We start from the raw sequence: 21,071 nt of genomic DNA on the forward strand, positions 1-21,071 counted from the left end.
CTGATGGAAAAAGCACATGGAGTCTCTAAAAACCAGGGCCAAAGTGGTGATCTCAGATCTGGGATCTGGGCTTGTTTTTCCAAATGGACTGAGCTGGGCTTGTGGGGCCGCGAGGGCTCTGAAATTAAATTTCTTGTGTAACAAAGAGTAAATTTCTTGTGTTGAGGTGCCTCCAACAGGGATTTTTGGGTGCAGTTGAGGGTGTTGAGGTGTATAGGGTATTAGTGAGGGATAGAGGAGTTATGGGGGCATTGAGGTGTAGGGGCTCAGTGAGAGATATGGGAGCTCTGAGGGGTTTGACATGTAGAGTCTCAGAGATCTGGGAGTTATGGGGCTATGGGGGCACTGAGATGTAGGGGTTCAGTGAGGGATATGGGAGTTATGGGGGCATTCAGATGTAGGGGCTCTATGAGGGATACAGGAGTTATAAGGCTATGGGGGCATTGAGATGTAGGGTCTCAGTGAGGGATATGGGAGTTATGGGGGCTCTGAGGGGTTTGGGGTGTAGGGGTTTAGTGAGGGATATAGTAGTTCTGAGGCTATGGGGGCATTGAAGTGTAGGGTCTCAGTGAGGGATATAGGAGTTATGGGGGCATTGAGGTGTAGGGGTTCAGTGAGTGATACAGGAGTTATGGGGACTCTGAGAGGTTTGGGATATAGGGGTTCAGTGAGAGATATAGCAGTTCTGAGGCTATGGGGACATTGAGGTGTAGGGTCTCAGTGAGGGATATGGGCATTATGGGAGCTCTGAGGGATTTGGGGGTTGAGACTCCATATCCCTCCTTGCTTTCAAAGACCCCCCAGCCCCCCAAGCTACCAAAGAATGAAATTTCCTGTGTAACACATCAAGGTGCCTCTGACAGGGATTTTGGGGTGCAGTGCCAGGAGTGCTTTCCTGGCCCATGGCCCTGTCCCCGTGCTGAAGCTGTGCCCTGTCCCTGCAGAACGACTCCTGGGGGAAGCAGTACTCCTATGCCCTGTTCAAGGCCATGAGCCACATGCTGTGCATCGGCTACGGGCAGCAGGCGCCGGTGGGGATGTCGGACGTGTGGCTCACCATGCTCAGCATGATCGTGGGGGCCACCTGCTACGCCATGTTCATCGGCCACGCCACCGCCCTCATCCAGTCCCTGGACTCGTCCCGCCGCCAGTACCAGGAGAAGGTAAGGACAGCCCTGCTGGGCTGGGCTGGGCTCTGTGCTGGCTGGGGGGAGCCTGGGGTGGTCTCTGTGCTCCTCTGGAGGGAGTCTGGGGTGATCTCTGTGCTGTCCAGAGGAAGGCTGGGGTGGTCTCTGTGCTGTCTGCGGGGAGCTCGGGGTGGTCTCTGTGCTGTCCAGAGGGAGGCCAGGGTGGTCTCTGTGCTGTTCAGAGGGAACCTGGGGTGGTCTCTGTGATATCTGGAGGGAGCCCAAGGTGGTCTCTGTGATATCTGGAGGGAGGCCAGGGTGGTCTCTGTGATATCTGGAGGGAGCCCGGGGTGGTCTCTGTGCTCTCTGGGGGGAAGCTGGCGTGGTCTCTATGCTGTCCAGAGGGAGCCCAGGGTGGTCTCTGTGATATCTGGAGGGAGCCCAGGGTGGTCTCTGTGCTGTCTGGAGGGAGGATGGGATGGTCTCTGTGATATCTGGACAGAGCCCAGGGTGGTCTCTGTGATATCCAGAGGGAGCCTGGGGTGGTCTCTGTGATATCTGGAGGGAGCCTGGGGTGGTCTCTGTGCTGCCCAGGGTGGTCTCTGTGATATCCAGAGGGAGCCCAGGGTGGTCTCTGTGCTGTCCAGAGGGAGCCCAGCGTGGTTTCCTTGCTGTCCAGAGGGACCCAGCACTGTCAGTGTGAGAGGCCAGGGCTCTGTTCCTTGCCCCCTCTTCCCCATCCATGCACTCCCACACCCTCAGGAGGAAACAGCAGCAGGATCAGTTAACTGCAGGGCAGGGAGAGGGTTGTTGTTGTCTCTGCCTGTCATTGTACACCAGCGTTATCAATGTCACCAGTACCTAAAATTTTAAGTCACTTCTTCCTTTCCCACATCTTGTTTCAAACCCCAAGTGAATGTTCCAGAATGTGCAGCTTTTGTTTAGCAAGTGCTCTCTTTGAAAGTATCCAGATTATTCACTCCAGTGCTCTGAGTGAAGCTGCAGAACAGCCCCCAAAGCCCAGATCAAGGCTCAGGAGCTCAGAGCAGGTTCCCCAGGTAGCTGTGGAATTAATGGCACCATTGTTGGACTGCAGAATGGAGGGCACAGCCAGAAATGTCACATCTGATCAGACTGCCACAGTCACTGAATCTGTGAGCTGGACAGGCATCCAAAAAATGCAGCTGCCCTCAGTTATGGGACTGGGGAGGTTTTATGGCCAGGTCTTGTGGGTAGATTTGATCTGGAGATTAAGAAGAGGAATTGTTCCTATTCTGACCCTGCCAGGTGCAGTTTAGGTGAGAGAGGAGCTGTGATTCAAGTGGGGAAACTGTGACTAGGAGGCCCTGCTCAGGTGAATTTTAAGTTCAGGGAGGGGTGGGATAACCTTGGAACAGGTTTGAGACACAGGAATTCCAATGGGAGGAGAGCAGGGCAGAGAGGGAGAGCAAAGGAGACCAGAGGTTGACTCATGCTTGGAGCATAGGGAAGATCCCAAACCACAGCTAGAGCTGAGGGAGGGGGAATGCCCACGAGAAGAGTGTGGAGGCCTGGCATGCATCCAGAGCATCCAGAGTTTTAGCTCTGTGTCACAGCTGAGCCAGGCTGATCCCCACAGAGAGCAGGGCACGCCAAAGAGAAGGACACTGCAGCACTGGGAGTGCAGGCTGATCAAATCTCAGGATGCAGAGTATTTATTCAAATGTGTTTGAAGTAGCACAAAAGTCAAGGACTGATCTGCAAAGCCAACCACCTGGGCAGCCTGGCACAGGCAGCCCTGCACCTGCAGCCCTGGGCACTCCAGGCTCTGCCTCCAGCCTGTGCTCACACAAGGGCACAGCTCGACCCTGGCACTGGGATCCCTGGCAGAGCTCAGGGAAATCAGTGCCCAGGAAGGCAGCAGGGACTGCAGAGGGGGTGCCAGGGACAGTGGGGAGGGTGGAAGCCTCATTAGAACGTGGGGATGTGAGTGAGAGGGTTAACAGACCCAGGAGAGGAGCTCTGGCAGAGGGGACAGGGCTAAACCAAGGGTGTATTTCCTGTGGCAGGTTCATCTCCCAAGTTATCCTCTGAGGATCAAAGCCTCAGGGATTGAGTACATTCATTTTCCTCTCACAAATGGGACAAGTGATGGCCTAAAAACAAATATGTATTTACTTTGTGCATTCCTTAGCACTTGAATAGCCATGATTAAAATGAGGCTGCTGCGTGATTTGCAGCCCTGCAACTCAATTTAGTTCAGTCCTCCTGGGACAAAGTGTCTTCTGAAGCACATTAGAGAGAGAATCTCAACAAGTTTGGAGGTTGATTGGTAGGAGCCAGCAGCAATTGAGAGAGCTCTGCTGAGCACCCTGTGGGCTCTGCTTGTCCCTCAGCACAGCTCAGCCTGCAGGGGCCTGGGGAGCTGGGTTGGGAGTGGCCAAGGAAAGAGACACGGTGGAGAGGGAGAGGAACAGCACAAACACAAACAGGACAGGAGGTTACAGCTGGAACTGCCCTGGGGGTGGGTTCAGGAGTGGGTTTTGGGGAGGTTTCAGATTGTCCAGACCTCTGCCAACCCACTGGTTCTTCCCTTGGACAAGAAGGGCTTTGGAAAAGAGGAGTAAAAGCCAAGCTGTGCTGTCTGTTGGCTTCAGGAGCCAAGGCTTGTCTCACTCTGCCTTGCATTCTCTGAACACTGGGACATTGAATCCCTGTCCTGTCAGAATCTCCTCCTGGAGCCTCTCACTTCATGCTGTACTGGTTGTGCAAGGCAGGGCTGGGTGGATCCATGGGGAGGCAGGAACCATGGGGAATTCAGAGGGAATGCCCCCTCCAAGCCAGGGAGCTGCTGAGGTTCCTGGGTGCCAGAGCACAGTCCCTGTGGCACAGAGCCCTCCCAGCATGGAGAGGGCACAGCCATGGTGCCGGGCCAGCCCTGCCCTCCAGATGGGAGCAGCTCTTTGGATGGGACTCTCTGAAGGGGCTGTTTGACCTCCAGCCCCAGAGGCAAAGTGAGGAGGGACCTGTCTGTCCCATCAGCTTCCCATGGTCACAGAGTCAGCAGCAGGATCAGGAGCTGAGCTTCTCTCTTAACCTCACCTGGAGTTGAACTCCACAGTACCTGGCATGTTTCCTGCACGTGAGACACCAGCACAGCTCCTTCCTGAGGGGTTCTGGCAGAACAATGTCCCAGGTGCTGTTGTGCAGTGTGGAGTTGTACCTGAATGGATGGGACAGCTCTGACCAAGAGCTGAGCTCTCACCCAGGGATCTCTGGCACTGTGCTCAGCTGGGCACACCTTCCTGGCTTCCCAGAGCCTCCCTGAGCCCATCTCTGCTCCCACATTCATTTTCTGTCACATCAGTGGGTTGAAATAGTTTATTTTTGAGCCCATGAGTGCCAGAGCTGGGGCAGGTACTGCTGAAGGGGGTCAAGGACAGGAGCAGGGGTACAAGACCCTCTGCAGCTGTTGATGGATCAGCTCCAGCCTTTATTCATCACCGGCTGCAGAATTCCCCTCTGGCTCACATCAGAGGAAGACTGTTCCTTGCCCAGGAGAGGAATAAACCAGCCAGATATGTTATTTTCATGCTTTTTTCAGGTTCTCCTCATAATTTCTTTCCCTAATCCTGCAGCTCAGCTGGATTAGTATTTCTGTCAAGTCACCCTCTCCTCCTCCCCAGTGCTCTGTAACCTTGAGGATGGGGAGGGTGATGGTGCTGCTCTCTGCAGCTCCTTGGAGCAGGGCAGGGATGCTCAGCCCCCATTGTGAGAAATGATGCTCACTTCCAAAAATTAAAAGGTTTATTAAAACCTTATCAAAAATACAACAGAAGACTGAATAGAGAAAATATTACAGCACCAGGGGCAGAGGATTTTTCCCACCATGTGCTCATCCACACAATGGAGGTTTTGCCTTTTAACCCTTTAGTTCCCCCAAAGTTCTGTCCATCTGCCCAGTGGTGGAGATCCCTTCCTGACATCCTGGTTGGAGCTCAGGTGCTGCACAGTAAGTAGCTGACCCTCCCAAATGTCCCAAACCCAGGTCACCCCTGATAACAACACAAGGGAGGTAAAACTTAACTATAAATCTATAAAACTTCTCTTAACACATCTACATGATATTTGCCTTTTAATTGTGAGAGTCAGCCATCACACCACTCATCTATCCCAATCAGGGTCACTCTCCCATCCCAGTGGGTGCAGGGAGGCTCAGCTCCCCAGAACACCCAGAGCAGGGACTGCAGTGATGCCTTGTAAAGGCTGACCTAGAACAGAGGCTAGATTGAGCTAAAGAATAAAGTAGGAATTTATTAAAAGGATATCCTAAATGGATCCATCTTGGGCAGCACAACCCAAAATGGCCAGAAAATGGACCACAGGTCATGGGGTCTCACACTTTTATAAGTTTTGGTCCATTTGCAAATTGGAGTTAATTGTCCAATTACAGCTCCAGCCCATGAAGTCCCATCCTTCAGTCCATTGTTTGTGCCCTTGGGGCTGAGATTTGGATCATTTGTCCTTGGTCCCCAGCTAGAGCAGGAATTGTTTTGTCTCCCCGCTCTGTGCACAGAGCTCAGCATCCCATAACATGAAGCCCAGACCCACACACTAAAGCGGCACAGATTGTGAAAAATATAAAACCCAAAACCTGAGGCATCGCTGAGAGGCAGGGCTTGCTGCTGTCAGCACTGCAGAGCCCACTGAGCCCTAATCTCTCCTTCCAGAGCCTCATCTCCCCTCAGGATCTGCTCTCCCCACTCCTCCTCCTCCCTCAGCAGTCCATGCAGTGCCTCTTGTTCTTAAAATGCCTCGTGACTCTGGGTAGGGGCTTCACTTTCCCTTTCATTGGGCACTTCACAGCCTCTTTGCCTGTGACACCCCAATAATGCTCCTATGGAAATCCTTATGTTCAAGGGTTCCTTTTCTTGTTAAAGCAGAATTTCAAACATGGCCAAGGTCTTTGCCATGTTTAGATCAGAAGTGTTGCCCAGCAGTGTCTCTGAAGCAGCACATGCTGCAGCAGGATTGGAGGGGACACTGGAGACAGAATCACTTCAGAATCCTGCAGAGCACTGCCAGCACTGCCCTCAGCTCCTCACACCTCTCACAGCCCACAGCTGATCCCTGCTCTGCCTATCCAAGCACTTCATTGTGCAGCTGGAACATTGCAGCCCTCCTGTCAGCACCCTGAACTCAGCAGAGAGAAACTGGGCAAGGTTTAGTCATGGGAAAGGCTGAAATAAAGCAACTGGAATGTTCTGTCTCTGTTGGGGATGTTGGACTAGGATTTGTTGGGGAAAAATCCAGACAGTGCCCTTGGCCTGCCCACTGCTCTGAGAGCTGGGGACCTGTCCTGGGCTCAGGCAGTCCTTGCTCCTTCTTGGACACCAGAATAATAATAGTTTCAGTTTAATAGTAAAATAACAGTTTTACTATCAACAAGTTCAAAGAGTGATTTGGGCTTTTTTATGCTCCATGAGGAAACAGTGGAACTCACAGCTCCAAGGTGCTGCAGAGTTCCAGAGTCTCATCAACCTCAGAATATTTAGACAAATAGACTTGAGGAAAATCTTTCAGGTGTTGCTGAGTGCCCAGATGCGGATCCAGCCCCTGGCTTGGGAACACCAGATTAACCCTTTGCTGGAGCTGTGATGGTTGCTGGGGCTCAGGGCTGGCTCAGCCAGGGACACAGACACACTGTGGTGGCTCTGGGAGCCTGCAGTGGGCACACACTTCCACAGTTTCCTACCACTGAGCTGGCAGGGGGAACCTCACATGCTCTGCCACTCTGGGCAGGGTTGGAAGTGACATTCCTGAGAGTACTGGTCACCAGGAACTTCTCAGGGATTGTCCCCACATTCCCTGAGCTCAGAGGCTTCTGGAGGAGTCTCCTCCTGGGCCAGCACCCATGGTGGAGGTCAGGGGAGCTGCAGAGCTCACTCACTCCTTGGGTAATGTGTGTGAAGGAGAGGGCAGGAAGTGCAGCACTCCAGAAATTAAAGGTGTTTGCAGCACTTAATCAAATGCAAAATGTAATCAAATTTCCTAATTGGAAAAAGTTTGGAGAGCCTGGCTTTATCCTGTCATGCCAGCACTGGGGTTTTGTTCCCTCTGTGCAGAGATGGCCTGAGCAGTGTTGTGTCCCACACTACTGTCAATCAAAGCAGCCTGAGCTGATAACAAGGCTGATAAATGATGGCTGCAGTGATGGTGTCAGGGCCCCAGCTTTGCTTTTCTGCAGAGCCAAAACCATGCAAGAAACAGGTAATGGAGTGTTCATGTCAGCCAGAAACTCAGAAATTGTGTCAGTTGGTTTAGGTTTGTTTAATCCTTTCCCTGAAAGAATCCTGGATTGGTTAGAAAACAGAAATGTTTGTTTAATGAAAACCTCATGGCTTCTTTTCAGAAAGACTTGAGGTGCAAACTGCCTTAACCAGACCAGGGCTCAGCAGTTCCTGCTCCTGCAGGAGAATGTGTCACTGGTGAACTTAATTTACCCATTCCTGAGAGCAGGCTCATTCTGAGGCTGTAAAACATGGCAGGAACAGCTCAGATTGTGACATCTCCACCCTGGGCCTGGAAGGCAGACAGGTCCTTCTGTCCTGTGACCACCATGTAGCACCTGTCTGTGCTGTCCTGGCAAGGGAACCTCCCTGCCTTGGCAGCTCTTCCACCCCAGGGAGGGGTTTCAGACTTCAGTATCAGTCTGGGAATTCATGTTGGCACTGGAGCTGTAAATAAATAAATAAATAGATAAGTAAATAGATAAATAAATAAATAAATAAATAGCTGAAGAGCTGATGCTGCAGCACACACAGCCCCCGCTCCCCTGTCCCCATCTCCAGCCTTTGGGGGCACATCTCACCTCATTTCCCCACTTCTGCTCTTCTGCACAGAGTACTGCTGGTCCCCTTGCCCTGTCCCATTCTGGATGTGTGGCTCCAGTGATCTGACATCTCCACAATGTCCTGGGATATTTCTAAAGATGGATTGGCCATGGCCAGAAGTGCCCTGTGCTGGCCTGGTGCCTTCTGGCAGGATGTGGCCTCTCCAGCCCAGCCAGGCACTCCCTTCAGGGTCATTCCCAGGGCAACCAGGCTGTTCCATGGTCCTGATATGCAGGTTTGTCCATATTGCATCCTCTGGGCATGCACAGGATTAGACCTTAGAACACAGCATTTCATGCAGAGGGATTTGTCCCACAGCTCCTGCATTTGCCTTCCTCAGAGCCCTGAGCAGCAGAGATGTCAGAAGCAAACAGGGGGTTCATCAGGCTCATTATTGATCCTGCTCAGCCCACTGCCACCTCCCAGCCCAGGAATGGGACTGTCCAAAATCCCTGCCTGAACAGAAATGGGATTGTTCAAAATCCCTGCCTGAACAAGAATTGGACTGCCCAAAATCCCTGCTTGAACAGGAATGGGATTGTCCAAAATCCCTGCTTGAACAGGAATGGGATTGTCCAAAATCCTTGCCTGAATGGGACTGACCAAAATTCCTGCCTGAACAGGAACGGGGTTCTCCAAAATCTGCTCCTGAACAGGAGCGGGATTGCCCAAAATCCCTGCTTGAACAGGAATGGGGTTCTCCAAAATCCCTGCCTGAACAGGAGCTGATGGGACTGAGGGGAGGCAACTCACAGTCATCCCCAGTGCCAGGAATGTAGATAGAAGTGGGAGAAGAGCTCCAGGAATTGTCTGTACCACAGCAAGGGATCAGGAGCCTGACCCTGGGTGAGATAATTCCCCAAGGCACTGTGCAGTAAGGGAAAGTGTTGCAGGTTTCCCAGGAGGTGACACTTGAAAGTCATTTTCTGGTGGAAATCTGAGCAAATGAGCACAATGAGGCAGGGCCATGGTGCAGGAATCAATGAATGCAGCCTTTGGAAAGGCTCACAACCAGGACATCAGACAAAGCTCCTGCAGAATGGAGGGAGCTAGCTGCTAGCTTTTTGTCACAGAACTTCTGTTGTTCCTTAAACCCCTCCTGTGACTCCATGAGAATGACCATGAGTAAGCTGTAGGATAGAATAGATCCTGAGGGTAGGAATATGAATGGCTTAAGAGAGAAAAAAACCCCAGAAGTCAGCATTTCCTTGGGTTTGATGATTGCTGAATGCTGGGGAGCTACACTCTTTGACTCTTAATCAGAAATCAGGGAAAATAAACCCAAGACTGCACTGTGTCCTACCAGCAGGCTCCATGTGGTGAATCCCATGAGCTGATCTTACCCCTGTGGAGCACTGATCCCCTTGGAGAGCCCAGCTCTGCTCAGGGTGGCTCCCAGGGGTCCTTCCCTGAGCTGAAATGCTCCTCTGGAGCCTCCTGCTCCTCCCACAGGTGCATCTCTGGTGGCTTCTGTGGGCTCCAGATGTGGAGATATTTGTGAGTGGGGTTAAACCCAGTGCTACAGGGATCTCAGGCTAATCCTGGGAGGATCCAAGCAGTGCCAGAATCATGGAATGCACAGGGTTGGGAGGGACTCTCAGGGATTGTGGAGGCCATCAATAATCCCCCCTGTGCTTGGTGGTTTTCACCTTCAGAACTGGGGCAGGATTGAATCTATTCAGTGATTTATCCCTGATAGATATTGAGGGCATGGAAGGAGTTAAAAATCCTCAGTTCTCTTTGGGCTGTGAGTGTCAGAGCTTTGCTAGAAGGGGAGGGAGGTGGTGAGAGAGGAGGGAAAGTGGCCAGCTAGAGCAGCAAAAATCCTCAGCTGAATGGTTTCCTTTTGATATATTAATACCTCCTTCAAGGGCTATCTGAGGAAAAACAGACTTAAGAAAATGAGCTGGGATTTAAATGGCCTCGATTGTCTTCAGAGAGATTGCAGTAATTCCTAAATGAGTGTTTTGAGTTGAACTCAGAGAGGCCACTAAGCTCTGAGCACAGGTCAGGCTGGGGACAGGGGACAAGTGGGAGGCTGAGCAGAGAGGAGGAGGAGGGGAAGGGGTGGAAGGCAGCAAAGGGACACCAAGTGGCTCTAGAGAGGGCCAGCTGAGTGTGCCATCATCTGCCTGACCCCACAAGAGTGGGGCCTTCAGCAGCTCCAAGGGAAGGGGGAAAACCCCAGTGAATCTTCAGTTCTCAAGCCATGGAAAGAAGGGGTTGATGCTCTCAATTCTGACCCCATCTCTGCACAAGGGAGTGCTGAGAGCCCCAAAACCCTCATGGCTGAGAGGAGGGAGCACCAGCAGAGGCAGGAGAGACAAGATCTCCCTCTCCTTAACCATGACAGAGAATGATGGTTCCTTATTTCACAGCTTGCTTTTATAACCCTGATTTCCATTTGCAATGGGAAGCAGCACCTTTATTTGTGGGGGAGTAAATTTGTCCTGTTTTCCCTGGGAGCCTTATCTGGGGACAGCGGTGACAGGGGACTCTGACAAGCCCTGGGGACACTGCAGAGCAGTAATTTATTGCTGTTTGTTGCAAAGCCATAAATCCATGTTCAGTGGTGAATAAGCAGAGTCCCAATGCATTTTTGGAGTGTGGGGATGTTTTTCCCAAGGAGCAAAGGGCAGTTAAGATGGACAGCAGGTGACAGTGGAGCAGAGGACAGGGACAGGGGCAGGTGGCTGCAGCAGGTGAGGAGAGGCTCCTGGTGACACTGGCCACTGCTCCTGCTCAATCACTGCACTAAAGCTGAGAGCCTCAGGGGATATTTTTGGCAAATCATTTATTCAACAAAAATGCAGCATATTGAAGCAAGCAGAGCTCTTGGTGGATTTTAGATGAATTTAATAAACCTGAGTCAGCAGAAGCTTGTGCCTCATGATTTCCCTTTCCCTGGTGAGAGTCCCACACATCCTGGGCCTGGTTTGTCCCATGGCTGTCTCAGGCTGCAGTGGCAGCAGACATCACAAACCCTGAAACCTTCTGCTTGGAGCACCATAACCTCCAAAACTCTCTTTGGGTGAGCTGCCCACAAGGGAGCTGCTGTCCTCCACTCTGCTGCTGCTTTCCCCTTCCTTTCCTGCCTCATTTCCTTGGGGCACCCAGCACATCCTGAGCTGCCACAGCCATCCCTGCAGAGCCTGAGCCACACAGGTGACAAAGGGACAGTGGCAGGTGGGGACTCCCTTCCCTTTGGTCAGGCTGGAGGGATCAGGAGTATCTCCAAGCAGTTGCTGTGCTTTGGGAATGCCAGGAAGCCCTGAGTGTCCCCTCTGCCACCTTGGCTTCTGGAGTGATGCCCTCTGGTGCATGGTGGCAGTGCCAGCACAGGCTGTCCCTGGAGCAGGAGCTGGGGCTCTAACGAGCACAACTCCACTGATCAGGCTCTCCTGCACTAAAGGGACACTCACATTTATCAGGGAGAAGAAGGGAAATAGGGCTGGGAAAGGAGCAGCACAGTCCTTCTGTCAGCAGTTAGTGCAGTACACACTGAGGATTGTCCTGTACTGAGAGCAGTGTGACCATTCCCTGCACACACCTTGTCCTGCAGCACCTGCAGGGCAGCAGGACCCTGCTACAGCCCTGGCTCTTTGGGAGGTGTCCTTTACTCACAGAAAGCACCATCCATCCCCAAAGCTCTGCCATCAGTCACTGTGTGCCCTGTATTCCACTGGAAGTGACCCCATGGAAATGTGAACCAGCAGCTGAAAATGTGGAGGGATTAGGGCAAATCCTTGGAGCACAGGAGTGAAGAAAAGGGGAAGAAAGTGATGGGAAAGCAAAGGTTCCATCATGGCAGGGTGGGCAGGAGCACAGAGGGGAGAAGCAGGGGCTGGGAGCTGCAGCTCCAGCCCAAAAACCAGGATATTGATCCAGGTGTGCCCCTCTGCTGTGAGCCCACAGCCAGGGCAGGTCCTGTGCTTGCCCTGCTACAGCCCCTGGGGCTGTGACAGCTCTGGAGCCCAGCTGGCCCCTGTCCTGCCCTGTGCCATGGAAAAACCTTCCTGGGCTGTGGGTTTGTGATTCACACTAGGTGAGAGTAAAAGGAACAGGCTGCTGCTGTGCCACACTCAAGTTTTTATTCTGTATTCTTCTAAGATCTTCTGAAGGTGAGAGTTCCAAGGGGATGCAGTGTTATCTCTGCTGTGGTAGCAGCAGTGAAACAACTCCTGAGTGGGATCTTGGGTAGGCAAGGAGGGAGTGAGTGAGCAGGAAGGGTCTCTAGCATATATAGTATAGGTTAAATATGATTATAAACTAATAAGTTTAATAGAAGGTTTTCATTTTTCTTTTTTATCTAATCATGCCCTAATTCTAGTGATTCTAGTAATTCTAAGATTTTACACAACATTACTAGATTATTACTCAGAACCATGTATGTATTTCTGTCAGTTTTTGTTGTTCATGGGAACACTATATCTGAAAAATGTGAACAACAGTTCAAGTTTACGTTGGGTCTGGGGAAGGGTAACTTTATGGAAATACCACTAACTATGGTAGAATTTGCCTAAGGACAAAAAGGCCTCTGCTCTCTGCTGTAGCTTTTTAGATACTCAAGGCACTTAGTGTAAGTTTCTACTAAAAGCTAAAATCTATATTTCTATTCCACTTTGTGGCCTCATGTATCTCAGTTTCTTCATATCTTCATATCTCATATATTAAGATACCTTCATATCTCAGTTTCTCTGGGGTTTCAGTTCAGTCCCTGGGCCTGGATTCCTTTCTGGGCCTGTGCCCTGAGGGGTTTCCATTCCAACACCTGGGGGTTCTTGGGCTCTCCTGCTCCCACCCTGCACACTCCTGTTTGCTGGGAGGGCACCCCCAGCCAGGCACTCCCTCCTCAGCCCTGCTCCCAGCTGGGGCTGTGTCATGGTAATTAGCCCCCAGCCAGGTAATAATTAGCATTGACTCCATGTGTTACAGAAGGCTGATTAATAATAATCTTTATTAAGAGACTCATTGCTCTTTTATAGACAGATACAGGTTGACCTAATTGGTCCTCTAGTCCAAACACCATCACCATTGGCTAATTAAGAAACCACCCTTTGATAAACAAATCTCCATAACACATTCCAATGTTCACAATATCAGCTGCAGCAAGTGAAGATAAGAATTGGTTCTTATTCTTTTCTCTGATCTTCTCCCAGCCTTTCCCAGGAGGATGCCTGGGGAAGTTGTGTTTGTGGCTAGGGTGCTGCTGCCACAGGGCTGTGTGGAAGGGAGCACAGGCTGCTCAGCACCTGGGCAGTGAGCACAGGGCACCCAGCTGAGGATGAGTCTAAGGTTAAACCATAGGGCAGCCACTTGGGGAACACAGCAGGGCAGTCTGCACACTCCCCATGGATGGAACAGGCCCTCCCTGCTGCTGCAGGGGAAGGGAACAGGCTGCCCATGAGTTTGTGACATGTCCTGGTGGCCCTTATGTCTCCCTGCTCAGCACAAACAGGAGGAGCAGTACATATCCTTCCTCTGCTGCAGGAGAAGCCAGCACAGGCTGCCCATGCGTCTGTGACATGTCCTGGTAACAGCTCATTGACACTGTGTGTCCCTGCTCAGTACAAACAGGAGGAGCAGTACATGTCCTTCCACTGCTGCAGGGGAAGGGAGCAGGGCCAGCACCGGCTGCCCATGAGTCTGTGACATGTCCTGGTAACTGGTGCCCCTTGTGTGTCCCTGCTCAGTACAAACAGGAGCAGTACATGTCCTTCCACTGCTGCAGGGGAAGGCAGCAGGGCCAGCACAGGCCGCCGATGAGTTTGTGACATGTCCTGGTAGCAGCTCATTGACATTGTGTGTCCCTGCTCAGTACAAGCAGGAGGAGCAGGACATGTCCTTCCACTGCTGCAGGGGAAGCCAGCACAGGCTGCCCATGAGTTTGTGACATGTCCTGGTGGCCTCATGTCTCCCTGCTCAGTACAAACAGGAGGAGCAGTACATGTCCTTCCACTGCTGTGAGTGAAGGGAGCAGGGCCAGCCCAGGCTGCCCATGAGTCTGTGACATGTCCTGGTAACTGGTGCCCCTCATGTCTTCCCTGCTCAGTACAAACAGGAGGAGCAGTACATGTCCTTCCACTGCTGTGAGTGAAGGGAGCAGGGCCAGCACAGGCAGCCCATGAGTTTGTGACATGTCCTGGTAGCATTTCATTGACATTGTGTGTCCCTGCTCAGTACAAACAGGAGGAGCAGGACCTGTCCTTCCACTTCTGTAGATGAAGGAAGCAGGGCCAGTATATGCTGCCCATGAGTTTGTGACATGTCCTGGTAACCAGTGCCCCTTGTGTGTCCCTGCTCAGTACAAACAGGTGGAGCAGTACATGTCCTTCCACAAGCTGCCCGCTGACATGCGGCAGCGCATCCACGACTACTACGAGCACCGCTACCAGGGCAAGATGTTCGATGAGGAGAGCATCCTGGGGGAGCTGAGCGAACCCCTGCGGGAGGTAAGAGGGCAGCCAGGGGGCAGGGCAGGTTCCCAGCACCTCTGGCACCTCTGGAGCTCCTGGGCCAGGGGCTCAGGAAGCTCCCAGTTCATGTGTTTGGCTAAAAGTTGGCATGGAGTGCTGGCATCATCCATGCCCTGCTCACCCAGTGGTCATAGGAAGGAGGAGCCTTCAGAGAAGCCCCCTTTCCTTCCCAGCTGAAGCCTGGTTGTCCCTGGGATGTCACCAGTGTGTCACCCACCAGCTCCAGAAGGAGCCTACCTTCTGTCTTTGTCCCCCAGCAATGTTCCTCCATGGAAGAGAGAAAAGCTGAGCAAGTGCCAGCCAGGATTTAAAACTAGTTTTGCTGAAGTCTCAAAGGGGACCCCTCTGAAAACCCCCATGGGGGAACACAGATGCTTCCCCAGCTCTCTCTGTTCCTGCTCCAGTTATCCCTGTTCCATGGAGTGCTGTGCTGGGTGATGGGCTCAGCACCATGTCCTGAGTGGGGGCTGCTGGGGCACAGAGCAGCTCCTGAGCTGTCACCCCTGCGAGTGACACAGAGCCCCAGGGGAGGCACAGCCTGGCTGTGGTGACAGCTGAGAGCTGAGCTGGGCTTTCTGCAGCCAGGATTGATGATCCAGCCTCTACCCAGTGCCTGGTGAGCACCTCTCCCTCCTCTCCTAACACTGTCCCCATCTGCCCGAGATCATTCTCCTCCTGGGCACATTGGTGCTGTTTTACAGCTCATTGACAAGCAAGGGCAGCAGAGAACCAGGGGCTGCCAAGGTGAGTTATGACACCTGCCCAAAGAGGAGCCCTGGGCTTTGTCAGGCAGCATTTCACTGCTGCTGTGCTTCCTCACAGCCCAAGGTTTCCTGCAGAAACAGGAATGCTGTGTGTGTTTGGGAGGTTTGAGTGTTGTCCCTTCTCAGGGGAGGCAGAGGGGTGAAGGCAGTGAGTGTGGCGCTGGCTCCAGCTCTGCTCTGAGCATCCAGAGCCCATCCAGCCAGACCAAGGCACAGCCATTTTATCCCACTTTAAATGCACAGGTCAGGTGGGGATCCTCACAGGTTGACTAACATGTGTGTCCTCTCCTCTTCCTCTCTCTCCTTCACACCCCACCTGCTCAGGAGATCATCAACTTCAACTGCCGCAAGCTGGTGGCCTCCATGCCCCTGTTTGCCAACGCAGACCCCAACTTTGTGACGTCCATGCTGACCAAGCTGAAGTTTGAGGTGTTCCAGCCCGGGGACTACATCATCCGGGAGGGCACCATCGGCAAGAAGATGTACTTCATCCAGCACGGCGTGGTCAGCGTCCTCACCAAGGGCAACAAGGAGACCAAGCTGGCTGATGGCTCCTACTTTGGAGGTGTGTGCTGCTCCCTGAGCCTCCACAGCCACAGGGCTGCTGTGCTCAGCCATTCCTGGATCCATGTGGGACTGACCCCAGCACCTCCTTCTCCATCTCTGGGCAGCTTCCCAGACAGGGGGTGTGTCACTGGCTGGGGGCTGTGTACAAATCACAAACAGGACAGGACTGCTGGGAACGTGCCTTGAGCTGTTGTATTTTCCAGCATCACTCTCATTACATGGTTATGACAATGGGAAGATGCCAGCAGCTCACATCCCAGGCATGTGTTTGGCCTGTCAGTTCTGCACAGTCATAGAGATTGGGTCCTTCTCTAGAACCTGCCTTTGTCCTACTGATGTTGGGTATCACCAGCTGGAGGTTATGCACAAATCACAAACAGGACAGGACTGCTAGGAACGTGCCTTGAACTGTTTTATTTTCCAGCATTACTCTCATTACATGGTTATGACAATGGGAAGATCCCAGGCAGCAGACAGGCAGCTTGCAGGACAAGCTCTGAGTGCACCACCTCTGATGATCTGCTGAGGGGAGACAGAGCAAAACCTTCCAGGCCTTTCCTCTAAAAAATTCTTATTATGCATTTCCCACACTCCTGGTTCATGTGGAACAACCTGTCTGCACCTCACTTAGGTACAAGGGTTTTGCAGCCTGGCATTTGGAGCTGGAGGGTTGGAGTCAGGATCAGATGGGATTGAACTTGCCTGTGACATTCCATCACAACTCCTCATACACGTGGCACTGTCTCCTAAGCATCATTTCCTTGGGAAAGCAGCCTGGGAGCACACTCATAACCTTGTGGTGCTGCTGGAGCAGGGCTTTGGGGAGGCTCAGCATGGATCCAAGGAAAGGTTCAGGAGGATTGGCACCCAACACACACGGGGAGCACAGTGCTGTGACTCTGCAGCCCACACCATGTGTCCTGGAGTGCCTGTCTTTGCTGCCCAGGCTCTGTGGGAAAGCAGGATTTGGAAGCTCTCTGTTGGGTGCTCAAGGAGCTGTGGTTGAATGCAGGGCTTTGTGTTCAGTTACCAGCTGAGCAGTGAGGAGTGTGTGACAGCAGTGTAAATACACCCCAAGCTGGGAGGTGCCACTGATGTGGCTTTCCCTGACAGTGCTCATGGCATAGACATCAAAATCCTTGAAAACTCAGGAAAGACAAATGTTCCAGGTACAGAGATCAAAATTACAGCCAGGCACCAAAGGCACAGATCAGCACAGAGCCTCTCTACAAATCTAGAGACAATTGGCTTCAATGAGAGCACGGCTTGACCTTCTGCTCCCAGTGCCCACAAGGAGCTGGAGAAACACAACTCCTCCAGTGTGAACACACAATGCTGCCTTTGATAATCCCCCAGAACAAACCTTGTGTGCCTGACTGGACCAGCAGAACCCGTGAGGGCAACTCTGTGTGCCAGCTGCCTCAAGCTGCACACAGATTGTGAACTGTGGCTGGGTTTTCTGTGGGAGGGGAGGCTGGGAGGGCACTGCAAGGGAGGGAGGCTGGCAGGGCACTGCAGGGAGGGGAGGCTAGGAGGGCACTGCAGGGAGGGAGGCTGGCAGGGCACTGCAGGGAGGGTTGCAGGGGTGCTGTGCTGGTGCCCATGCCCTGTCTGAGCCTCTCTCTGCCTGCAGAGATCTGCCTGCTGACGCGTGGCCGGCGCACAGCCAGCGTGCGTGCCGACACCTACTGCCGCCTGTACTCGCTGTCCGTGGACAACTTCAACGAGGTTCTGGAGGAGTACCCCATGATGAGGAGAGCCTTCGAGACTGTGGCTCTGGACAGGCTGGACAGGATTGGTGAGTACAGGGGGGAGAGTCTCCTTCCTTACTTGCTGCCTTGGCAGCCCTTCTCCAGGCTTGGTGTGCTGCAGTTGGGAAGTGATGGAGATCCCAGCCTGGCTCTCCTTGAGCTTCAGCTCCGTCAAGGACTCCAATCTAAACCTACTGGGGGTAAGTTTAGGTTGGATTTTAGGGAGAAATTCTTCCCTGGGAGGGTGGGCAGGCCCTGGCACAGGGTGCCCAGAGCAGCTGTGGCTGCTCCTGGATCTTTGAAGTGTCCAAAGCCAAGTTGGACACTAAGGCTTGGAGCACACTGGGACAGTGGAAGGCATCCTGGACTAGATCACCTTTAAGGTCCATTCCAACCCAAACTATACTGGGATTCTGTGATGGTCACAATCCATCCCAGCATGCTCCCTGTCCTGTGGGAGACACAACCTCTGCTGCAAACATCTTTTCCAAGTGTCTCTTCCCCAGCTAAAGACCAGGAGAGCATTCCTTGGTCACAGCCAGAGGTGTTTAACAGAGATGAAGTGACTCATGCAAAGGCTGCAGAGCTGAGGAACTTTTTGGAGTCCCAGTCTAACTCCTGCAGCTCCTTATCCATCCCCTCACAGTGCCTGCATTCCCAGTGCTTTGCTCATGGAGCTCTGGGCACAGTGCAGAGGGCCAGGAAGGTGATCAGGGGAGGGGGATAGGGGCTAAACTGGCATCCCAGCAAGGGCTGCAGTGCCTCTGGGGCTTCTCCAGCCAGGGACACTGGATCCTCTGCATCTCATTACCTGCTGCAAACACAGAGTGGGACCCCTGAGGAAAGGGCTTTGAGCTGAAGAACAGCTTTGGCAAAGCCCAGGCTAATGAGGCCCTGGTGGAGGTGGCAGTAGGCCCAACATTTGGGTTATTTCAGTGAGGCTGTACAAATGACAGAGAAAATGTGAAATCAATGCAGGGATGGACCAGCTTGGCTTTATCTCAAGTTCTGCAGGTCTGGGTGCTCAGTGCTGCTCAGCTTTCCAGCCTGGTGCTCTCTGGGACTGTGGGATCAGGTGGGCAGAACATCCTGTGCTTCCTGTCCTGTGCTCTGTGCTCCTGCACACGTAACTGAAATCCATGGAAAATTCTGACCCAGCTCAAAGAACCTCACGTGCGTCTTCCCCTAAGAGAGCTCCCCTTGCACAGACAGCTGCAAATGTCAGCATAAGGTCAGAAGGTGACACACAGCAAGTGGAACAACAGGCCCTTTGCTGCAGGGCTCTGCCCATGCCCCCCCTTCCTCCTGCTGGTCCCTGTGCCACTGAAAGTCCTGCTGTGCCCTGGTTTCCCTGGCACTCACCCTTGAGAGCTGCCTGCTCCCTTAACTCCTCATCTGAGCTGTTGTGAAATGGCTCCTCCACAGCCCTTGGTGGTGCCCAGCTCTGCTCAGCTATGGCTGCCCCACAAGAGCCCAGGGGAGCTCTGGACACCCTCCTGGAGATCCCATGGAATTCCCTGACTTTGGAAATAAGGCATTTCTTCCCTTCCTCTGGAACATGCACCATCCAGAATGAGCAGTGCAGTGGTTCTGTACCAGTCTGTGACTTTGGAGGGAATTCAAGGTTACTGCACTCTGCTGAGGCTCTCTGGAGGTGCAGGAATCATTCTGGAGGACTGAAGTTGAGGAACAGCAGTTCTTGAAAAGCAGGGATGAACAAAAGCAGGACCAGTTTTGGTCCTGTCCCATCCAGCTCAGGATCTGTGCACAAGGAGCAAGCAAATGGAATCCTCTTTCCATGTCAGTGGTGCATTCCCTGGCTCCCTTCTGCCCAGGTGACAATGTCCTTGGGAAGCCCAGGGTGACAATGTCCTGGGGAAACACAGGGTGACAATGTCCTGGGGAAGCCCAGGGTGACAATGTCCTTGGGAAACCCAGGCCACAGTGAGTACAGGAGGTGATTCAGAGGGCCCTGTCTCTGTTCTGGTACCAGGATAAGATCCATCCAATATTCCCCCTATGCATCAAGGGAGCAGGGAGGAAAAAGCCCAGCCCAGCCAGTCCCACTGGGAGATGTTTATGGGATGTCTGGCCACTGGGGGGTTTGGAAAGGGTGATCTTGTAGGCACAGAGTTTGTGGTGATTGGGAGTGGGGCTGCAGCTCATCCCCAGTGGGCACAGCTGTGAGCAGCACTGCCAGCAATGAGCCAGGGAGTGCCCAGGGGCACTGACAACCACCAGAGGGAGCAGAGGGCACACAGGGGCAGTGCATCAACATGAGGGGTGTAAAAGGTTGGGCTGAAGAGCAAGAAGAGCAGATGTTTGCAGCTTCCTGAAGTAGTATGGTGTTACTCTGTATGGGCACACACCTGAAGCCTTCTGATGAGGTTCTGGTGTTACTCTGTATGGGGTGAATCTTTCTGGAATTGTATAGGAATACTCTGTGTATTGTGGCCATCTCAGCTGTCACATTTGCTGGGACATGGTCTCAGCTTTGTGGGTAGAAGAAGGAGCAGGCAGGGGCTCAGCCCATGCAGCAACAGGAGCAGGATTGGTTGATGGAGGTGGGATGAAGCATTCCCACAGCAGGGCTGAGCAGTTTGGAAGCAGTGGGTGGGCAAGGAGAGGGGCCAGAGCCCCCCAGCCTGTGCTGCCATGGGTTCCTGCAGGAACATGGGCTGTGCATGGAGCTGGCAGGCACACAGAGCCCTGGGCAAAGAGCTGAGGTGTGGCCTTGAACCTCTGCTCCTACTGGCAGCTGATCCTGGTGTCCTGCCTGGATTGGGCAGGAAGGGATTCATCTCCATGACTTGACAGAGGCTGGGAGGCTACAAAGATTTGTGGCCCTGCTCAAGTCTGAGTAACTTCAGGCTCTGAGAGCTCCTCTACCTGCAGAATGTCACACATGTGACACTTCAGTTGGACACTCAAAGAAATTGGTCTGAAATCCAGAAATCAGAAATGAAATTGGTCTGAAATCAGAAATCACTGATTAATGATCATTTTCTTCCTGATAAAATCAGCCTCTCTTCCTTGTTCCTGCCAGGCTGTGAGGTTGTGTTCCCCTGTTCCTGGGCAGACTCTAAGGCTGTGTGCCCCTGTTCCTGCCAGGCTGTGTGCCCCTGTTCCTGGCCAGGCTGTGAGGCTGTGTGCAGTGTCTGTGGTTGCAGGGATGCTGTGCTCTCTGCAGTGAGTAATTCTCTGTCTGGCAGTGTTGGTGAAGTGCCCCAGTTTGCTGTGCCCCATTACATAAATCACACCCTTCTGTTCCTGCCTGCCTTTGAAACTGGTTTTCAGTGACCACTGAAGCTTAAAATGAGATTTCCACAAGTATTTGCACTTGTAAAACAGCACCACTTAAATGCTCATTGAGAGGGAGCCCAGCAGGGGTGGTGAATGCTGTCAAACCCAGGGAATGGCAGGGACAGTGCTCTGCCCCTGCTCCATGTGCTGAGGTACACCACAAATGCCTCCCACCAGCTCCTCCCACCCACAGCAAGGGCACTGGGGAGAG

At 52.8% G+C, this 21,071-nt stretch overlaps 1 protein-coding gene across 1 annotated transcript in view; it reads left to right on the top strand.

Moving 5' to 3' along the window:
• The window catches only part of HCN4 (hyperpolarization activated cyclic nucleotide gated potassium channel 4), a 100,672-nt gene that overhangs the window by 69,821 nt on the left and 9,780 nt on the right, over nucleotides 1–21,071 (top strand). The window contains exons 4-7 of the mRNA XM_059482326.1: nucleotides 945–1,163; nucleotides 14,305–14,451; nucleotides 15,564–15,804; nucleotides 17,440–17,604. Of these exons, the coding sequence (XP_059338309.1) occupies nucleotides 945–1,163; nucleotides 14,305–14,451; nucleotides 15,564–15,804; nucleotides 17,440–17,604 (772 nt within the window). The remainder of the gene's footprint in view (nucleotides 1–944; nucleotides 1,164–14,304; nucleotides 14,452–15,563; nucleotides 15,805–17,439; nucleotides 17,605–21,071) is intronic.

Source organism: Ammospiza nelsoni, chromosome 14, assembly GCF_027579445.1.
Source record: "Ammospiza nelsoni isolate bAmmNel1 chromosome 14, bAmmNel1.pri, whole genome shotgun sequence".
NCBI classification, from domain to species: Eukaryota; Metazoa; Chordata; class Aves; order Passeriformes; family Passerellidae; genus Ammospiza; species Ammospiza nelsoni.